The sequence below is a fragment of the Orcinus orca genome, chromosome 11 (genome assembly GCF_937001465.1).
Source record: "Orcinus orca chromosome 11, mOrcOrc1.1, whole genome shotgun sequence".
Taxonomy (NCBI): domain Eukaryota; kingdom Metazoa; phylum Chordata; class Mammalia; order Artiodactyla; family Delphinidae; genus Orcinus; species Orcinus orca.
Genome location: NC_064569.1, coordinates 44,154,334 through 44,176,748, shown reverse-complemented (window position 1 = coordinate 44,176,748; position 22,415 = coordinate 44,154,334). Strand labels below are relative to the sequence as shown.

The following is a 22,415-nucleotide window of genomic DNA, read 5'->3' as shown; positions in this document are numbered from 1 at the left end:
ACTTATTCTCTGGACTCTTGGTGAGAAAAAGAGTCAACTGAACCTCTTTCATGGGGTTGTTAGAATTAGCTAATGATTGCAAGGCTTGAGATCACAAGCAAGAAGTGCCATATGTATACTTGACACGGAGACAGACAACCAGGAGTGTGAACAGCTTCCTAAAATTTAGCTTGTTTTTCTTTCTACAGATTTGGGATTTCTTCAGTTCCATCAAAAGGTAAGAGTACAGAGACTTCTGAGAAAGTTATCTTTATGTTTTTACTTTTTTGGCACAACAGATTCCATTTCTCCAAATTAAGGTAAACTTGTTAGCTCTAGAAGCCTGTAAGAGGTTATTATATCCACCTCTTTGCTCTAGGTAAAACCATACTTAAGCCTTCCTGGGCAATTTAGAGAAGGTGCTAAAGTTATGAGAGAATAGGAGGAAGTGCCAACATTTGTTTTCCTTTTCTTGGATCTCTTCAGAGAAGTTTCGAATACCTTCTTTATTCTGATGTCTCAAGTTAGCATGTAATTATTGTGTACTGTCCAGTGTTATATTGCCTAGTGTGAGTGGCAAAAGGAAGAAAAGAGTCCTTTTTATTTTTTTTTTCTCTTTTACCTTCTAGGAATTTACAAGGGAATAATCTTGGATAAAAGACTTAGCCACAAGGATTATCACAGCGTTATTTATAGTGATCAATAACTGGAAACAATGTAATATACAATAGAGAATTGGTTGAGTAAATGTGTACCATAGTACAGTTAGAAGACCATGAAGATGTTTAAAATTATACTGAAGAATATTTGTCAGATAAATGGAAAAAGCAAGTTATAAGATATTTGTAGTATGTTCCTATTTCCCAATAAAAGTGCAAGTATGGTTAGGAAAAAAGATTAGAGGGATATATACTAAATTGATAACATTCATTGTCTCTGGTGGAAATTTGAGTGACTTCTTTTTGCTTGTCTGTGTTATTAAAATTTCTACATTGAATATGTATTTGTAATAAATTGGGGGAAAAGTTACTCTTTTTATTTTATTTTTATTATTATTTTTACTTTATTTATTTATTTTTGGCTGCATTTGGGTCCGTTACTGCTCACGGGCTTTCTCTAGTTGTGGTGAGCGGGGGCTACTGCAGTGTGCGGGCTTCTCATTGCAGTGGCTTGTCTTTGTTGTGGAGCATGGGCTCTAGGTGCCTGGGCTTCAGTAGTTGTGGCACGCGGGCTCAGTAGTTGTGGCTTACAGGCTCTAGAGCGCAGGCTCAGTAGTTGTGGTGCGTGGGCTTAGTTGCTCTGCGGCATGTGGGATCTTCCCAGACCAGGGATCAAACCTGTGTCCTCTGCATTGGCAGGCGGACTCTTATCCACAGTGCTACCAGGGAAGTCCCTCAGAGACTTTAAATGTAGTCTTCTGATCCAATGCAGTCTTCCTAGTGACCTGTTAGTAGTGTCAAGTCTGTTAAGAAAATGTCCTCCAAAGATCTTGTAGAGTTTTGCTATGCCTTTTAAAACACCAGCAAGGGACTTCCCTGGTGGTTCAGTGGTTAAGACTCCACCTTCCAATGCAGGGGACGCGGGTTTGATCCCTGGTCGGGGAACTAAGATCCCACATGCTGCGGGGCAGCTAAGCCCATACACCACAACTAGAGAGCCCGCTTGCCCCTTAACTACTGAACTTGTGTGCTCTGGAGCCTGTGTGCCACAACTAGAGAAGCCTACGTACCACAACGAAAGATCCCACCTGCCACAAATCAGACCCGATGCAGTCAAAAAAATAAATAAGTAAAAATAAAAGACCAGCAAAATTCTGGTCACTGTCACTACATGCTTTAGAAACAGAATATTCTCTGACATTTAGTTATATCAAGAGAGAGATAATAGGATTGGTGATGGTACAACAAAAATTTTTAATATTTATTTATTTATTTGGCTGCACCAAGTCTCAGTTGCAGCACACAGGATCTTCGTTGCCATGTGCAGGATCTTTTTAGTTGTGGCATGCAGGATCTTTAGTCGAGGCATGTGGGATCTAGTTCCCTGACCAGGGATTGAACCCGGGCCCCCCGCATTTGGAGTGTGGAGTTCTAGCCACTAGACCACTAGGGAAGTCCCAGAAGTTTTTAAAGATATTATTAAATGGTGCTATTTGAAGAAAGGCAAAAGTTAAAATTAATACTTAGCCTGAAGAGGAAAACTGACCAATAAAATAATGTGTAGGTTACATTCAGTGTTATTCATATAATCCTAGAACTACAGAGTAGCTCTTAAAAGAGTAGAATTTGGCAACATGTAAAAGGAAATACTGTTTTATGAGTGAGGACATAAAAATATGTAACAGTTCCTAGTACATAGGTTATGGTAAAAGTTGAGTCCATACCTGAAAGTTTACAGTGGAAAGTTAGGGAACCAATTACAATATTGAGATTGCTTAAAATAAAATTCTGAGAAGTTTTAAGTAAATAATTATTGACTAGATTGGGGTTGGGCCTACAGGCTAATATGCTATTTGCTTCTTAGTGATAATTTCAGGACAGAACATTCGCTTTAAGAAGCCATAATTTTAACTCATTATAATAGTAACTCTGGTCTTTTGTCCAGATAAGATGTTTTTCTCTTTTTTTTAACAGCTTTATTGAGATATAATTCATATATCATACAACTCATCCATTTAAAGTATATAATTCAGTGTTTTTTATATATTCACAGGGTTGTACAGCTATCATCATAGTCTAATATTAGGACATACTCATCATCCCCAAAATAAACCCCATACCCATTAGCAGTTTTTCTCATCCGCTCCCTCTGCCCCACCCCACTAATCAACCACTAAGTTTTTTCTATATATGTAAGTTTGCCTTCATATAAATGGTATCATACAATTCATGGTCTTTTGTGACTGGCTTCTTTCACTTAACATAATGTATTCCAGGTTGATCCCTGTTTTAGGATGTATCGTTACTTCATTTCTTTTTATTGTTAGATAATCTTAGGTTGTATTGATATATCACATTTTATCTACCCCTCAGTTGATGCACATTTGGGTTTTCATTTTGTGGCTACTGTGGCTAATGTTGCTGTGAACATTCATATACAAGTTTTCGTGTGGATATATGTTTTCATTTCTCCTGGGTATATACCTAGGAGTAGAATTGCTAGGTCATATAGTAAACTCCATGTTTAACTTTGAGGAACTACCAAACTGTTTCCCAAAGTGGCTGTACTATTTTATGTTCCCAACAGCAATGGGTGCAGACATGGTCTCTAGATGTAATCTGTGCCTTTTCTTTAACTTCGTAAGATAAAGGACATTTGTCCTATATATGATTTCTATGCTATCTAACTTGATTCAAAGACATCAGCTTCCTTTATGACTTTTAAGAATATTAAATAAAACTTTTAAATTTATTTCCTTAGGCCTGTCATCTGATGCCAAGCCTATGGTAAGAAATCTTTTTTTTTTTTCTTAACCTTGAGAGCCAAATCTTAACTCTGTATAGTTAGTTAAGTTACAGATTTCCTTCTCCCCAGATCAGAGGAAACTGAGATAATATGAGTTTGGTGACTGTTTTCAGTACAGTGTCTTATGTCCTAAAGAGAAAGAATTGTTTGAGGCACTGAGAGGTCAGGAAAATTGCTGCATCTTCAAAGTCATTATAAACATCTTCCTTCCTACCACTCCTCTTGAAAAGGGTAGATTTTGTTAGCTAGAGGACAATCCATATAACTCTTTGTTTTATGGTACTGGAGTTTTAGGGTCTCATGCAGTGGCTTTGGATAATGTCAGACTCTTAATTACCACAAGAGAATCTGTGGAAGCAACTTATGAGTTCTATTTTGTAGGTACTGATAATTTTCAACACTACCTGTCAAATACCAGAGAATAAAGACTAGGATAGTACGCCTTCTGGACCATTATGACTTGTCAGCATGTTTAGAAAATGCAAGCAAATGCTGTGAAATATGTTTAGCTTTATGAAATCCTGCTCTTGGAATTACAGTTTAATAATATAAGTGAAGGTGAAATGTTTTAGTAGTAGTAGTAGTAGAAGTTAGTAGCAGTAGTAGTAGTAATGATAATGTCCCAAATATCCTTATGATAAGTCTTCTATATCAAGGCTTCCAAGAAAAAGGAAGGAAGAAAATTGAATTGGGTACTGGTAGTAGATTTGTGTTCTGAAGAACGGAGAGCTGCAGTGATAGTTTCTCTTTGCTAGGGCATAGGGTTAAGAACTACTTGCAAAGGCTATGTATAGGAATTAACAATTTTGGACTGTGAATGATGGACTTGTTTGGAGGTGATGATTTAGACATTTGTTTGCTTTTTCAAGCAGTGTTTGGCCTACTTTGATCTTAAACCCTCCCTAGGCTTTTGCCACCTTTGATGAATGAAAGAGGCAGGGCTGAATCTTTCACTGCGTTCCAGGAGAGAACTTTTAATAATTAGTGGCATGGATGAGTGCTGCTTAGTTTCCTAATTTGACACATAGGGTATCTTTGATGTTGTATAGGCTTATTTGAACTCTTAGCTTTGGACCACAGTTTGTGCCTTCTGTGTTTTCTGTTTTGATTTTTTTCTTTTTTAAAATTTATTTATTTTTGGCTGCATTAGGTCTTCATTGCTGCGTGCGGGCTTTCTCTAGTTGCGGTGAGCAGGGTCTACTCTTCGTTGCAGCACCTGGGCTTTTCATTGCGGTGGCTTCTCTTGTGGAGCACGGGCTCTAGGCGCGCAGGCTTCAGTAGTTGTGGCGCGTGGGCTCAGTAGTTGTGGCTCGCAGGCTTTAGGGCGTAGGCTCAGTAGTTGTGGGGCACAGGCTTAGTTGTTCCGCATGTGGGATCTTCCCGGACCAGGGCTCAAACCTGTGTCCCCTGCATTGGCAGGCAGATTCTTAGCTACTGCACCACCAGGGAAGTCCCTGATTTTTTTTTTAATATTTTTTTTTCCTATGTTTTTTGTAGGTTAACCTGGATAAGTTAAAGGAAAGAGCGCAAAGATTTGGTTTGAATGTCTCTTCAATCTCCAGAAAGGTAAGGTACTATTTTTGCAACATTAGAGCAGCTTGGGGCTACATAGTTTGGAAATGACTGTCCTAAGAATAGAACTGGCTACTCAGCACTTCATTTAATGCAGTCCTTTGACTATCACCTCCTCTCACTGACTATTGATTACATTATGGCTATTGTTTAACAAAGTTAATTGTTTTTTTTCTACAGATTGTTTGCATAGCTGCCATGCTGGCTATTAGAACAAGGTTTATATTTCTCTTTGTTGAGTTCAGTGACGTTACATCTGCTTTAACTTCTGATATAGGCATAATGGAAATTAAATAATCAGGGGAAGACAGTCTTGTCTTTAGGTCAGAGGTACCTAAAAGTAAAATTTGGAGGTTCTTTGGAACAAAACTGAGAAAATTGTTTCATTCTTTCTGCCCCTCTGCTAACTGATACTGTTTAGTGTAAGCAAGATGACTTTGTTGATACCATGCAGTGGGGAGTGATCAATTCTACAGGGATTGTTATGTTTGGAGTTTTGCTATGCACATTGGAGAAAATGCTAAGGACTTTCCTGTTTGCCTAGAGCCGGTAGTCTCTTAATCTTTGTTCTGTGAGAATGAGAGCATGTTTCTTGGTTGTTCAAGTGGTGGCAGGATTAAAGGAAGACTATTTCAAACCAGAAAAACCATCATTAGGAAAAAAAAAATTATTTCCCACTAAATATGGAAGCATTTAGCTCTCTAGAAATCCATTAGAAAAAACTTACCTGACGGTAGTTATATTTTTGCTCAGAAAAGAAAAATTGAGTATATAAAAATAAACATTAGTTGTGTCCCTGTGAGACTCATAACCTTGTACACAACTGTGCTTCATCTTCCTTCCCTTTGGGTTACATTTTTTGTGTTTACCAGAAATATAACATCATGTCTTTTTGCCCAACTTGATGCTGAGACCATCGGTATTCAGTAGGAGTATTTGGTGGTTTATGTGGAATAAAGTAAAGGAGTTGAGAGGTAGGCAGAATATATGATTCTTAAACCACAAGCAGCTTAATAGGGAAGAATTATTATAAACCAGAAGTCATTTGTGTTTTGCAAGATGGTCAGGGGAAAAGGTGCCTTGGATCCGTGGCCCTTCTTATCATCTATCTCCTTGTTTTGTATATGAGGCCTAGGTATCTGAGAATCTCATCAATAACTTCACTCCTTTAGGGAATTGTATGAGTTTGTGTGTTGGAGGACGGAGGGAACAAAAGGTACCCACTGAACTGAGAAGGTATCTTGATACTGAAAAATGAGGCAGGCAGCTCCATATATATAATCAATGGAGTAGTTTATTACAGGGTAACTTACTTACAGGGTAGGATGAGGTAGACGACAATCTGGAAGCATTCACAGCTGCATTCCACACTGCTGAGGGGCCATTGGGCCAATTTTATACTTATAGTTAACCCAGGGTTTGGGGGTACATGCTTGGAAACAGGAAGTGCATTCCCAAGTCAAGATTTATGAATGGGTAACTAGTCTTGTGGGCACCATGAATATATCAGTGAAGGTCGTCATTGTTGTTTAGAGACTAACAGAGTATAGAGACCACCCAGACCTAATGATCATTAAACAATATCTATTAACTACAGAGCCCTTGATGACAGAGAAGAGTTGTACTACACAGTACAGCCCTAGGTAGAGTCAGTGGAAGGACAGGAAGAACTGAATGGACACAAGATGGCATCAGTTATGCCAACAGCCATACACTGTGTGTTCTATCAAAATTAACAAAATTGAACACGATATCTCCTACTACTTAGCTCATAGGGACACATTCCTAAGAGGAATTTGTCTGTCACTCTGTGCTGCCCACCTGAGTTATACAAGGATATCAATCTTTTCCCTTCCCTTCCCTGGAATCTTTCTCTACATTTGACCTGTTTTCAGCCTCCACAGGAGGCTGAGTAAAACATGAAGGGATACATTTATTGATTTTGAGCAAATTACTAAACTTCTTTGATCCTCATCTATAAAACTGGAAGTAACACCTAACATCATGTTTGTGTAGAATAAATGTATATTTGTAGTTCCCTAACGTAGTGACACTTTGACCCTCTATAAATTTTATTTTTGTTTTTATGTATTTTTAATGTATTTTTTAATGCTTTAAAATTTTTATTTATTTACTTATTTTTTTTTTTGGCTGCGTTGGGTCTTTGTTGCTGCGCACAGGCTTTCTCTAGTTGTAGCGAGCAGGGACTACTTTTTGTTGCGGTGCGTGGGCTTCTCATTGTGGTGCGTGGGCTTCTCATTGTGGTGCCTTCTCTTGTTGCAGAGCTCGGGCTCTAGGTACACGGGCTACAGCAGTTGTGGCACCAGGGCTCAGTAGTTGTGGCTCTCAGGCTCTAGAGTTCAGGCTCAGTAGTTGTGGCACATGGGCTTAGTTGCTCCGCAGCATGTGGGATCTTCCCGGACCAGGGATCAAACCTGTGTCCCCTGCATTGGCAGGAGGATTCTTAACCACTGTGCCACCAGGGACGTCCAGACCCTCAATAAATTTTAGTTTCCTTCCTTGGTTTTCAGTTCTGGTTTTATCACTTTGAGTCAATTAACTTCTGTGTTTCAGTTGATCATTGATAGGATTACAGTTCCCATTTTAAATTCTAAAGGGTTAAAATGAGATAATGGTAATTGGCAGAACTCTAACTATGAGCTCTGTTCTCTAATAACATTCATTGTCACACATATGTTCTAGAGTAGTGCTTTGCGAATTCTGTGACGAAAGACTAGTTTTTAAAAATTTCCAATTCATTGTCGAGAGGTACTTTTGCGAAATAAAATAAAAATGTCAAAGAAATGTTAAATTACTTGGAAGTTTCTAAACTCTCAATTTCTGGACTTATTTCTAGACTGATAAACGGTTTAGGGATCAAGCACTAGGAGGCAGACCACATTTTGAGTAGCACTGTACTAGAGTATACACGATTTCTTCCAAGGACCACTTTGCTTGGAGGCTTGTGACTTTCTGAGATGTCCTTTTTGAGTATAGGTTCCATTTACATTGATCATAAATCCTGATTTTCAGAATTATCCTAATTTCAATGGTTTGTTCTAAGTTGCCTCACAAACCATTAAAATGTCCCTGCTATTTTGCTATCTAGACCACCACTGTTCAGTAGAACCTTCTGTGATGATAGAAATATTCTACAAAATATTGTTCTATTAAATAATCTGTTATCTAATATAGGCATATCTCAAATATTGTGGATTCAGTTACAGACCACCACAATACAGTGAATATTGCAGTAAAGTGAGTCACAAATAAGCAGTGTACATACCTAAATTGAAAACTACTTTATTGCTAAAATAAAAGTGCTAACCATCATCTGAGCCTTCAGCAAGTTGTGATCATTTTGCCAGTGGAGGGTCTTGCCTCTATGTTGACGGCTGCTGACTGATCAGGATGGTGGTTGCTGAAGGTTGGGGTGGCTGTGACAGCTTCTTTTCTTTTCTTCCTTTTTTTTTTGCCAAAAATGCATTTTTTATTTAAAAAATTCTTGCCTTTAATGTCCTCAAACAACCAATGCAACCAAGTGGCATTCTGAACCTCAGACTGCCAAGGAGTGACTAAGATGCAGCTGAAATAATTGTGTTGTAAGATAATTTATGCTTATTATTTATTTTTAAAAATTCAGCTTTATATACGAAAAAAGATGTTTCAGTTCCTTCCTAAATTTAGTACAAAATGCAGTGTATAGAAATATTATATCTATTCCTTGTTCCTGAATGTTACTTTCACATAATTAATAGATTCTCCAAATTACTTTGCATTACAAAATCACTTGAAGTAGAATTAAGGATGGGACAGATATATAAATTACATTATAAAATTAATTTAGAACTATATAAAATAAATCATCTTTGTCCAGGAGTTGTACAAAATGAAGGAAATATTATATGTAGTTTAATATATATGTAGTAAATATAAATCATATGCTGTGTGGAGTTCTAGACAAATGTGTTTCCTAGGCAACTTCTTAAAATAAAACAACAATGGGGCTTCCCTGGTGGTGCAGTGGCTGAGAGTCCGCCTGCCGATGCAGGGGACACGGGTTCGTGCCCTGGTCCAGGAAGATCCCACGTGCCACAGAGCGGCTAGGCCCGTGAGCCATGGCCGCTGAGCCTGTGCGTCTGGAGCCTGTGCTCCGCAATGGGAGAGGCCACAACAGTGAGAGGCCCGTGTACCGCAAAAAAACCCCAAAAAACAATGAAGTTTGCCACGTTGATTGACTGACTCTTCCTTTCACAAATTATTTCTCTGTAACATGCAATGCTGTTTGATATCATCTTACCTACAGTAAGTTCTTTCAGAATTGGAGTCAATCCTTTCAAACCTGGCTGCTGCTTTATCAATTAAGTTTATGTAACATTCTAAATTCTTTGTTGTCATTTCAGCAATATTCACAGCATCTTCTCCAGGAGTATATTCCATCTCAGGAAATCACTGTCTTTGCTCATCTGTAAGCAGCTCCTCATCCGTTCAAGTTTTACCATGAATCGTAGCAATTCAGTCCCATCTTCAGGCTCCACTTCTAATTCTAGTTCTTTAGCTGTTTGCACCACATCTGCAGTTACTTCCTCTACTGAAGTCTTGAACCCCTCAAAGTCATCCATGAGGGTTGGAATCAACTCTTTCCAAACTCCTGTTAATGTTGATTTTTTTTTTACCTCTCTCCATGAATCACAGATGTTCTTAATGGCATCCAGAATGGTGAATCCTTTCCAGAAGGTTTTCAATTTGCTTTGCCCAGATCCATCAAAGGAATCACTACGTGTGGCCTTATGAAAAGTATTTCTTAAATAATAAGATTTGAAAGTTGAAATTACTCCTTGATCCGTAGGCTGCAGAAGGGATGTTGTGTTAGAAGGAGTGGAAACAACATTAATCTCACTGTACATCTCCGTCAGAGCTCTTGGGTGGTGACCAGGTGCATTGTCAGTGAGTAGTAATACTTTGAAAGGAATCTTTTTTTCTGAGCAATATGTCTCAACAGTAGGCTTAAAATATTCAGTAAACCATGTTGTAAGCAGACGCGCTGTCATCCAGGCTTTGTTGTTCCATTTATAGAACACAGGCAGAGCCCTAGGATTTTCGGAATGGTAAATGAGCATTAGCTCCAACTTAAAGTCACCAGCTGCATTAGCCCCTAACAAGGGAGTCAGCCTGTCCTTTGAAGCTTTGAAGCCAGGCATTAACCTCTCCTCTCTAGCTGTGAAAGTCCTAGATGGCACCTTCTTCCAATGTAAGGCTGTTTCATCTATATTGAAAATCTGTTGTTTGGTGTAGCCACCTTCATTAATTATCTTAACTAGATCTGGACAACTTGCTGCAGCTTCTACATCAGCACTTGCTGCTTCACCTTACACCTCTATGTTATGGAAGTGGCTTCTTTCCTTAAACCTCAGGAACCAAGCTCTGCTAGCTTCAGACTTTTGCAGCTTTCTCACCTCTGTCAGCAGCCTTCATAGAATTGAAGAGAGTTAGCACTTTCCTCTGGATTAGGCTTTGATTTAAGGGAATGTTATGGCTGGTTTGATCTTCTATCCAGACCACTTAAACTTTTTTTCACATTAGCAATAAGGCTGTTTCTCTTCTCTTTCTAAAGTTCCTTGCAGTAGCACTTTTAATTTCCTTCAAGGACTTTTTCTTTGCATTCACATCTTGGCTAACTGTTTGGTACAAGAGGCCTAGCTTTTGGCCTCTCTCAGCTTTTGACATGCCTTTCTAGCTTTTGATTTAAAGTGAGAGATGTACAACTCTTCCTTTCACTTGAACAGTTAAACACCATTGTAGGGTTATTAATTGGCCTCATTTCCGTATTGTTGTGTCTCAGGAAATAGGGAGGCCTGAGAAGAGGGAGAGAGATGGGAACGGCCGGTTGGTGGAGCAGTCAGAGCACACATATTTATTGATTAAGTTCTCTGTCTTTTATGGGCATGGTTTGTGGTGCCCCCAAACAATTACAGTAGTAACATCAAAGATCACTGATCACAGATCGTCATAACACATATAATAACGGTGAAAAAGTTTGAAATGTTGCAAGAATTACGAAAATGTGACACAGACATGAACTGAGCAAATGCTGTTGGAAGAATGGCTCCAGTAGACTTGCTCAACATAGGGTTGCTGCAGACCTTCAGTTTGTGAAAAGTACAATATCTGTGAAGTACAAGTCGAAGCACAATGAAACAAGGTATACCTATACACTAGTCATTAGCCACATGTGGTTATTGATCACCTGAAATGTGATCAGTAGTCACATGCGGCTAATGATCAGTATAGTCACACAATAGCTAGTGTGACTAGGAACTGAATTTTTACTTATTTTAAATTTAAGTAGCCACATGTGTATTGGACAACTCAAGTCCAGCTTATATCTCCCACACAGCTTTCATACTTGGAAGTAGAATAGAAATCTTATCAGACCACCTGTTTGGATCACTGTTTCCATAGCCCAGAGTTTTTTAGTACTTGTAGAATATAAGCAGTTTCAGAGTGAATTTGTAGGAGGAGAGAAATTGGAGGAAAGGGCATAAGAGATAAGCAGAGGAACTGTTCTTTTTTTCAAGTAACTTTTTTTCTAGAACTTAGTGTTCTAGACCCAAATCATGAAATTGCAACTGGCTGCGTTCTCAGTAAGAGTTGCTTTGTTCGGAGTCCTGTGTTTAACAGTTCTCTATCACCAGAGATGATTTGCAACCTAGTATTGGCTTGGCCAGAGGTTAGTGATATGATTAAATTTGTATTTATGGAACAGCCAGAGCAGCACAATTATGTCCACCTCATCCTGGGGTCCTGGGTTCCAGTATAGCCTCCTCCTGTGTAATTTGGTCATCTGTCTTTAAGTCTTACAGTTGTCCAGGCACAGATTTTATTCGGTTAGATATGGTGCAAATAGTGGAGGTTAACAGGTGATGTGAAGAAACCTCTTCTTCATCCTAGTATCCTAAAAGGGGCAATGAGAGAGACCCACTCTCTGTCACCTCATTGCATGGAGTTTGTGTTTGCTTGATCCAGCTTAAGGCCCTCATTGCATCATGGTTTCTCCTCAGTAGAATCCGCTGCATACCAGTGGAAATGATAAAGAGAGAGAATGGTGTGAGAGGAGTGAGCCGTAGTGTATGTGACAGATTTTTTTTTTTTAATTTTTATTTATTTATTTATTTATTTTTGGCTGTGTTGGGCCTTCGTTTCTGTGCGAGGGCATTCTCTAGTTGCGGCGAGAGGGGGCCACTCTTCATCTCTGTGCACAGGCCTCTCATTATCGTGGCCTCTCTTGTTGCGGAGCACAGGCTCCAGACGCGCAGACTCAGTAGTTGTGGCTCACGGGGCTAGTTGCTCCGCGGCGTGTGGTATCTTCCCAGACCAGAGCTCGAACCCGTGTCCCCTGCATTAGCAGGCAGATTCTCAACCACTGCGCCACCAGGGAAGCCCCCAGATTTTTTTTTTTAACTGTCACAATCTGACCATCTCCTCTTCATATTTTAGATATATGGCTTCAGCATATTATAAATTTGAGGGTATCGAATTTCTGCTATTCTTCCTTGGCTAACTTTTGCATGACTGCTTATATATTTCACTTTTCAGCTCCACTAGCATACTGTACACATTAGGCAGTACACAGAAACTTCAAGAAATGTGCCCCCCCCAACCATCTTCCCTCTCTCCCCCTGCCCAAGAAAAAGACCTGTCTGTTCATGTTTCCAGCTCAAGTCTCAGTAAATAGAATCCTGTTGGTTTAGGATAATGGGAAGTGACAGGGCAAAGAATGGCACTGGCATTTATGGACATTTTTTTACACAAGAGGCTGTAAATTGTCCCCTCCAACTCTTTCGACTATTTGAGGATAGAATGGCATGCCTTTTCTCCTATAAGCTTCATAGTGACAGTGGGCTGAGAAACCTCCCAGCCCCTCAAACAAAACAAAACCCAGATAAATAACCTGTGCCTGGTTGGTTCTGATTGATCACCAGCTAAGTTTTCAGTCTTGTGCTTAACTGGTTGTTTTTTTTTTCTCTGTCAGTTTTCCATGCCTCCCAAGAGAAGTAGTGTTTGGGTCAGTCCTCTTGGTGGAGGACTTGGCCTGGCACATAAGAAATTCATCTCTAAAAGGAATGGGTAAGGGAAATAGATGGGAAGCCAGCTCAGTTAATATATGATGGTCATAGGACATTAGTTTTGGTAGAAACTAGGTCTGGGCTTAGAGATGTATTGTTAACTGATGTAGCTAATTTGCATGAATTGTTTTTTTCATTTGTTTATTTTCAAACATTGACACATTTGGGAAAGTGAAACTTGATACTTGAGGAAGTTACAGGAAATCCAGCTAGGTAAGTATTACAAAGAAACACAAACAAAAACACCAGGCCCAGGCACTAAGCAGAAAACTGGAGTGTGGTTTATACTTTTCTCCCTTCCCGAGAATGTGAGGGGCATGTGTTACTGCTTCTTGATTCTTGATTAGTAGTAGTAAATGTTGACATTAGTACATCTTCCTTACTTCTCTACTAGGATATTACTGAGTTTTCCCTACTTGTAGTTCTTCATATAGGTAACTGTCCTAATGAGTTATCTTAAGGGGCCTGTAAACCCTAAAGGCTACTTTTTCCATGTTCGTGCTTTTTGCCAGTTTTCTTCCCTGATGAATGTTCTGTGATACACAGTGTTAGAATATATTGATAAAAAGGTTGAAAACAAATTAAATATTCCTCCACTGACTATCTTCTTATTGCTGAGGCTGGTAACTAAAAGAGTATTGGGTGGCTGCAGTGATTAGTTTCATGAACCTTTCATATAATTGTATATTTTTGCTCACCATTTGTTGGGGATGGACCACTTCAGAGTGAGAGAGACATTGGACCTATTGTTTTTGAGGAGCTTGTCGCTGAAATGTGTTGAGATATCAAAGAGGAAGCTGGGACAAAGAGTCAGTTCCAAGCACAGGAGGGCACAAGTATCTTCTGTCATAGCGGGTCCCCAACCTTTTTGGCACCAGGGACCGGTTTCGTGGAAGACAATTTTTCCTCGGCCGAGGGGGGTGTGGGTGGGGGGAGGGTGGGGGTGGTTCAGGGGGTGATGGGAGCGATGGGGAGCAGCAGATAAAGCTTTGCTCGCTAGCCCGCCGCTCACCTCCTGCTGTGCGGCCCAGTTCCTGACAGGCCGTGGACCGGTACTGGTCCGTGGTCCAGGGATTGGGGACCCCTGTTCTAGCACACAAATTTCATTATGGCTTGTCTCCATTCACTCTCTTCTGGAAGGCCTATTTGTTTCTATCGAGATTCCCTTCCACCATCTGAAATAAATGAAGAATGTTTCTTCCCTTCAGCAGTGGGTTTTGGTACAGAGGTTAGTCAGTGGGATATGGAAAGAAGGAAGTTCACACTAGAGATTTACTTTCTGTTTTTAAAATTATTTAATTCGTTTTTGGCTGTGTTGGGTCTTTGTTGCTGCGTGCGGGCTTTGAGCGGGGGCTACTCTGTTGCATTGCGCGGGCTTCTCATTGCGGTGGCTTCTGTTGTTGCGGAGCATGGGCTCTAGGTGTGCGGGCTTCAGTAGTTGCAGCGCGCAGGCTCAGTAGTTGTGGCTCGCGTGCTCTAGAGCGCAGGCTCAGTAGTTGTGACGCACGGGCCTAGTTGCTCCATGGCATGTGGGATCTTCCCGGACCAGGGCTCGAACCTGTGTCCCCTGCACTGGCAGGCGGATTCTTAACCACTACGCCTCCAGTGAAGCCCCCACAGTATAGATTTAGAAGTTGAGGGAATTCCCTACTGGCCTAGTCATTAGGACTCTGAGCTTCCACTGCCAGGGGCCCGGGTTCAGTCTCTGATCGAGGAACTAAGATCCTGCAAGCTGCGTGGCATGGCCACAAAAAAAAATTTGGTCACCAGCCTTCTCAGAGGGTCTATAATTGGGATTTGTTAACTAGTTTAGGCATGTATATACGAACCTGTTCCAAAGGAAGAACTGTGGGACTGTGCATAGGACATTGTCAACGTGGAACTGTAAGGACCTGAGGAACTGTAAGCTATGGTGAGGAGTTTGGTAGAATATTTTTTAAAGAGGTAGGAGATTTAGATCCCAGGAAAAGTAGCATGCTGAGTAGGTTTGGGTTCTTTCCAACCACATATATTCAAGCAGCGGTACTTAGGCCAAGGACAACACTTAATTCTCTGTTTCCTTTTCTCATGGTGCCCCATGAGACCAAGAAAAATGCAGGTAGTAGGATTGCAGATAGAAAAAACTTCAGTGTAGATCCTCTCAGTCATCGTATTTCATTGATAAAGGGCTTTGGGGGAAAATTTCCCTCCCCTCCTCCTTCATCCTAGATTGTCATTTTCCCCAAAAATGCTTCTTCCACTTGAAAAATTGTATTATTTTAACTTACATTAACCAACAAGAAAAGACGATAAGAACAGGTTATATAGTACATAGAGATGGCAGTTGAGAGTGGCTATTAGAGAAGATGAATTTCAGAAAAGCCAAGACCCAACCCCACATAGTCCTCAGCATTTCTGAGAGCATTTTAGGGCCCAACTAAAGTCTAACCAGTCCTTTAAATCCCCTTCTTAATTCATAATAATTTGAAAATAAATATTTGGCTTTTTTTTTCTTCTACCTCCTCCTCTAAGATAAAAACACATACGCTGCTGTTTCTATACCCATCCATTGGAACAAACCTTGAGGGAGTGGTGAAGGAGCTGTTTAAAGAGGAAACAATAGGGAAAACTCTCTGACCTCAGTTTATCCCTTCATCTGGTTCTTCATTTGTCCCTGTTGAGGAACAGAACTTGTCTTTTGTCTGTAACACAAATACATCTTTACCTCCCTCCCTTCCCACTTCCCCCCCAACACCCGCTCTTCTCACTCCATTCTATTATGATTCCAATCAATGATGTCATTATGTGTGCCATTCAAATGCTGTTGAACCACTTGGCTATAGGAATTTGGAAGAGCAAAGAGGCAGAATGGAATTTTTCTCTCCTGCCCAGGGCTGTTGAAAATGGATTCTAATTTTAACTAGAGAAATAGGAATCAGGTTTTTCTTTGCTCAACTTCTACCCTCCCTCTATACCCTAAACCTCAAACACATACTTTTTACCTGGCCATGGTTGAGAAAAAAGTTGGACAAGAAATGTTAGGAATATAAATTGACCACTTCAGAGGAAAAACTTTAAAAATTGGGGGAAGCAAGATAAAATTTTGGGTGCTATATCAGCATTTGTGGCTGGTGTTTTGCCCTGTTCACTGTAAATTGGATCTTTGAGAAGTTTGTGATGGAGGGTTTATACTTCCCTAAGGTACGTGGTTGAGACCACTAGGATCTTGTACCATTTCATTTTATTTTTCTCTCTCTGATTTCATTCATTGAGTTTGAACCTAAAGAACTAGAGGCACAAAAGTTTGTAGTAAGAAAAAAAACTTACTCTCTTTTCTGTTTCCTCTGCTTGATACCCCGCCCCCACTAATGTCTTTGCATTCCTTCTTCTAACGTGTCAGAATTGATGACTTCGATAAAAAACAAGTTTTATGCCTGTCCGTGGTCCCCCTTAGTCTTTGCCCCAAGAGTAAACATACCCTGGAAAAGGAGGGGAATACTGCATTCTGTTAAGTCTGTTTTACTTTTAAATACCTTCAGCTGTTTTTGCCAACCAAGTTCTTCGGGTGGGGTCATTCTCTGAGTGCCAGTTTTTATTTTTTTTTTTAAATTTTTTGGCTGTGCTGCACGGCATGTGGGATCTTAGTTCCCCAACCGGGGATTGAACCTGTGCCCCCTGCATTGGAAGCATGGAGTCTTAACCACTGGACTTCCAGGATAGTCCCTGAGTGCCAGTTTTTTAAAAAGTGCCACTCTTAGACTCTTAGCATGTAAAGTTTTAAAAACCCACCTGTAAATCATATCTGATTGTATATCTAGTTGTATGTCTAATTTTGAGGTGACAGGTAGCTAGCTGGCTCTCTAAACAGAGCAATATCTGTCTGATCACTCCAGATACTCTCCCTAGCTATGGTAAAATGTGAGCTAACCCTCTGAATCCAAGTCTGTCCATCCTTCAAAATCTGTGTGGGAGGAAAAAGTGTGGGGTGTTCTTTTGTTGTTTTTTTGGTTTGTGTTTGTGTTATTAATTTTTTGGGGGGTATGAAATTTTGGTGTTCAAACGCTCCTCACGATGTGAGCAGTAGCAGTATAGGAATGTTTAAGATGTATTTTAATACTTGAGAGACTAATACTTGAGTAATACTGTTTGTTAGGCTGATACTGATAAGGAGAGGTAACATTTTAAAGAATACATATGGGTTTGGTTCAAGTAAGGTTTAATAATAACATGATAGTTCATCCTCTTATGTACTCACTAAAATAGTAAAGTTGCTTTTTATGCCTGAAAGCTGAAACAGGTCAAATAAAATCCTATAGATTTTGAAGTTGCAAATGGGAATGAGACAGGGCATCAGATCGTGAGATGTTTTATAGGAAGATACTTGGTAGTGATTTTTGCAAACTAGCAAAGTCCCTGTTTTTAATAAAATCTGAGGCCCCTTGTTAAGATCTAGAAAATGTTAACTCCTTTCCTCCCTTCCTTTTCCTTTGCTATTCTTTTCTCATATTTTTAAAGATAGTATTTTAATCCATTTTTACCTTCTCATCCCCAGAGCAGATTGTTAGGACAGATATAGAAATGTATTTTCAGAGGGTTCCACATTTGGATTTGATATCACATATTGAATCTTTAAATCCCTAGCAATGAAGATATCTTATTGAGAAGGAGATTATATTTGAAATGCTTGGTGTCTGGATGTCAGAAAGTATTTATTGGGTGAAGAGTTTATTTAGGTAGAGTAGAGGGGGGCAGTTTCAGAATTTTCACTGTCATGCTCATCTTGGGTATGAAATGTTTCAGGAGGAAGAGCAACTGGAAATGAACGAACAGACTCACAAGATGAGAGGTTTTATATGATGGACCTGTTTAGTGCTCTATATGTACAAGTAAAACACATGAGCCTTAAGACAAAAGCCGTCTGTTCCCCTGTCTGTTCTCCACTTTATTGATACTCTCCCTCTTTCTCTATATCAGTTCTACAGAGAAAAAAAATACCTTTGTGTGCTTGAACCTGGTTGCCTCTCTCTTTTCCCCACGTATCTGAGGTGTTCCCGGATCTTGCTTGGGCATGTTCTTCCTGTATTGAACTCCCCTGGTAAAAGAGTTTCTGTTCCTCTATTTGAATTCTAGGAAGGCAGCAAGACAGGTGTGCCTTAGAGCCAGCTGTGATTCCTTTATAGCTTTCTTTTCCCCTTCACATTCCTGCAGCTGAGATAACCTGTTTGTAGGAAGCATAAGCTTTTTTGGAAGGCCCCTAGTGCTTTGGGGGGAAAGTTGGAGTGGAGTAGCAGCCTATTGGGTTTTTGTGAGGGTTTTTTTGTTGTGGGGGTGGGGTGGGGGTTTGTTTGTTTGTTTTGGTTTTTTGGTCTAAACTGTCTCGAAGCTATTTGCAATTATTCTCAACTGTTGCTGCACACAAGGGTCACCAGGGGTCCCTTACAGTTCTCTAGGCTCTTCCTTTTGAGATTCAGATTTATTAGGTTGGGGCGAAGCCAGAAATCTGCGTTTTAAAATGTCAGGTGAAAAGAATCTGCTTTCCTAGCGCTCATTGTAAATTTCTGAACGCTCAGGTAACTGTTGTCCTTCATTCTCTGTATATTTTGGCTAAGACAGAATTCACCTCCCCTCAGAAGGTTTTAGCTTCCCTCTATTGACTTGACATTTCTGCCAAGCTCTGCATCGCTTATCCTTAAAAGCAGCAGCTTCCTGACGTTTAAGGGAGGGAGGTGGGGACTTTTAATAGAAACTTGGTTTCCAGGGGTCTCAAGTGTGAAACCTTCATTTCCTCCACCTTCCTTGCTTTGTCCTACAGTCAGCTAGAGCAAGACCGAGACGACCTCCTCCGGGGTTGGACAAGAGTGGGGGTTGGGGAAGAAGCTTGATTTGGACAAGAGAGAAGAAGTGATGGGAGCTAGTGACTCAGAAGAGTGTTTGAGTTTGAGCTGACTGTGTACTGGGGCTTCAAATACTGTAAAGATAGGCGGAGATACAGTTCCTGGTAGTCTCTAATTCTGGTGTTGCTTTACAGTTCCTGGCATCCTTCTGGCTCTAGAAGGTTGAATCCGATCTCAACAGTTAAAAGATTGTTGAGAGTAGGTAAGATTGTTGTACTGGGAGGTGTGTTATGTGTATATGTGTGGCAGTATTAGAGTATCTCTTTACTCTGTGTGTGCTAAGATGATGGACTAGACCCTCTGCTAGTCCAGTCCTTCACCTTTAGTCCTGCTTAGGCTCTGTGCATTGGTCTTTAGGACCACCTCGTGTTCTGTGGTCTGGCTGGCATAAATGCTGAGGAATAAACATGTTCAAATGAATTTCAGAAACTGGGGCAGGGAGGTGACAGCTGTGTGTTTAAGCTTTAAAGTGTTTCTGAGAGAAAAACCATCAGTTGCTGTCATTCACCCTGAGAGTATGAAATTAGAAGCCCACTCACCCTGGAGTGTTTCATAACCTTTACCTCTGGGAAGTCAAGGCCATGTCATTATTAATCTACCATTGCCTGAAAGCCCCCAGGCACTGCTTTTCATCCTGCCATCAGTCACGTGGCAGTGAAAGTCAGGAAAGTCACCAGAAGGCTCCCTGTCTTCCTTTTTGCCTCACTCTTACCTTACATTCCCTTGGAAAATCAAATTGGCCTGAGAACTATTAACATCTTAGTATGGTAATTCAATTACAAAAGGAGGCAATTATTTGGGTTTTTTTTTTTTTTTTTGGCAAACTGATCATCCGTAGCTCACTATCAGCCTCTCTTCCATTACTCCAGGGAAAAGACTTCTGAGAAAATAACTGTTAAAGTAGGATAAATAAAGTGGCGTGGTTTAGGTCCTGTTGGGAATATATATGAGACTCTTACACATTGAACAGTGTTGGATGTGGGCAGTAGCTCAGTCATTAAAACAGCTATAGGAGAAGGGCCAACTCCAACTCAGCAGTACCTAAGCTTCCCTGAAATGTCCCTTTCTACTTGTAAGGATATCTCTGACTGAATTGTTTAGATTGGAATTTCTGCTTCTCATACATAGTGTAAGGAGGAATGGTGTGGGTGAGCTCGTTGTACTGACCAGAAAAAATACCTGGCTTGGTTAATTCTTTTGGTCTCCTATAAGAACAGTGAGGATATCTTTTATTTGAATTCAGTAAATACTCTTGCTTTGTGTTTTGGGATTTACTGAGTTCAAATTCCCTACATAAGCCTGGTTACATTTGGGTCACTGTTTTGTTTCTCCTAGTTTATCTCTGTGATCCAGAGTGGCACTGGTAATAAGATTGAAAAAGGTGAATGCTTGGGCTTCCCTGGTGGCACAGTAGTTAAGAATCTGCCTGCTAATGCAAGGGACACGGGTTGGAGCCCTGGCCCAGTAAGATCCCACATGCCCCGGAGCAACCAGGCCCGTGCACCACAACTACTGAGCCTGCGCTCAAGAGCCTGCAAGCCACAACTACTGAGCCCACGCACCACAACTACTGAAGCCTGCAAGCCTACAGCCTATGCTCTGCAACAAGAGAAGCCACCGCAATGAGAAGCCCGCGCACCACAACTGGAGAAAGCCCGTGCACAGCAACAACGACCCAACACAGCCAAAAATAAAAACAAATAAATAGGACTTCCCTGGTGGCGCAGTGGTTAAGAATCTGCCTGCCAATGCAGGGGATGCAGGTTCGAGCCCTGGTCTGGGAAGACCCCCACATACTGCGGAGCAACTAAGCTCGTGTGCCACAACTACTGAGCCTGTGCTCTAAGAGTGCCCATGAGCCACAACTACTGAAGCCCACGCGCCTAGAGCCCGTGCTCCGCAACAAGAGAAGCCATCACATGAGAAGCCCGCACACCACAATGAAGAGTAGCCCCCGCTCGCCGCAACTAGAGAAAGCCCGCACACAGCAACAAAGACCCAACGCAGCCGAAAATAAATAAATAAATTTATTTATTAAAAAAAAAAAGTGAATGCTTTAGCACAGCCCATGGGGTGCTAACTATATCAAAGTAGACTCCTTTTGGCAGAGCAAATAACCCTAGCACACTAAGCTTGAAGCAGTATTCTTTATTGTATTCAGGATAAAATTAGTAAGTTTTGAAAAATGTTCACCTGAATTTGAATCTTGAAGACACAAGTTGGGTTTGGAAGGTAAAGCTGGAACTCCATTTTGGGTAGAGATTTTATTTCATTTATTTTATAAAATTATTTATTTGTTTAGGCTGCACCGGGTCTTAGTTGCGGCACACGGGATCCTTAGTTGTGGCATGCGGGATCTAGTTCCCTGACCAGGGATCGAACCCGGGCCCCCTGCATTGGGAGTATGGAGTCTTACCCACTGGACCACCAAGGAAGTCCCTGGGTAGAGATTTTATCTATGGTACTCTTTGCTATAAAAAGAGGCAATCACTTTAGAAAGCATCTGTGTGATATTCACACTGCCACTTGTTGCAGCTGATCTTCCACTTGGGACTTAATTCCTGGCTACAGTGTATATGCCATGGAAACCACTGACAAGAGCCCTTCCTTAATTTAAAATTTTGAGCTATAACTTTGTACTTCCATTCCCTCTCCTTTTCCTTCTTGGGGCACTGAGGTTGTTTTGGGTTTTTTTGTTTTTTTAAAAAAATTAATTCCATTGTATTTGGAGAGGAATAAGTTCTTAAAGGACCAGCACCAACCTTGTGACTAACTTTATGTCATCTTGTCTTCTAAGTTTCTACCTCTGGATCTGGGTGTTTGATCTCCATCTCTCCCCCCCTCCCCCCCTCCCCCCCTCCCCCCCCTCCCTCTCTCTTTTTTTTTTTGCCGTGCCACACCACACAGTTTGCCGGACCTTAGTTCCCCGAACAGGGATTGAACCACAGGCCTTGGCAGTGAAAGTCCCAAGTCCTAACCACTGGACCACCAGGAAATTCCCTGATCTCCATCTCTTGATCTCATGTTTCTCTCTCACCTCAATACTTCTGGCCTCTCCTTTCTAATAGAAATACTTTCAAAACCACTTGCCAGGGACAGACCACACATTTTGCTCCAAACTTTATAGCAGTCAGTAGAAACAGGAAAACACAATTGTACTGTTTACAGTGATTTTCAAAAGGTAAAACTAACAAGTTGTTCAGCAAAAGCATAATTATTTGGGGTCTGGGAATCAGAAAGAAAATTTCCCCATGAGTCCTCAATATGCAGTAATGTAATGAACAATGGCACACATCTTTATAGTCATTCAGTTGTGAATTCATAAGCCCTGTGAGGTTAAAGATTTTTGTCTTATTCATCTCTCTATTCCCAATGCCAGAAAACAGTGCCTGACCCAAAG

The 22,415-nt window shown here is 40.7% G+C and overlaps 1 protein-coding gene across 2 annotated transcripts in view; it reads left to right on the top strand.

The window, feature by feature from the left end:
* The window catches only part of SARNP (SAP domain containing ribonucleoprotein), a 52,373-nt gene that overhangs the window by 21,259 nt on the left and 8,699 nt on the right, over window positions 1-22,415 (top strand). For both annotated transcript variants that reach the window (XM_033436094.2, XM_004274194.4), the window contains exons 7-9: window positions 189-217; window positions 3,400-3,425; window positions 4,942-5,010. In XM_033436094.2, coding sequence (XP_033291985.1) covers window positions 189-217; window positions 3,400-3,425; window positions 4,942-5,010 — 124 coding nt within the window. The remainder of the gene's footprint in view (window positions 1-188; window positions 218-3,399; window positions 3,426-4,941; window positions 5,011-22,415) is intronic.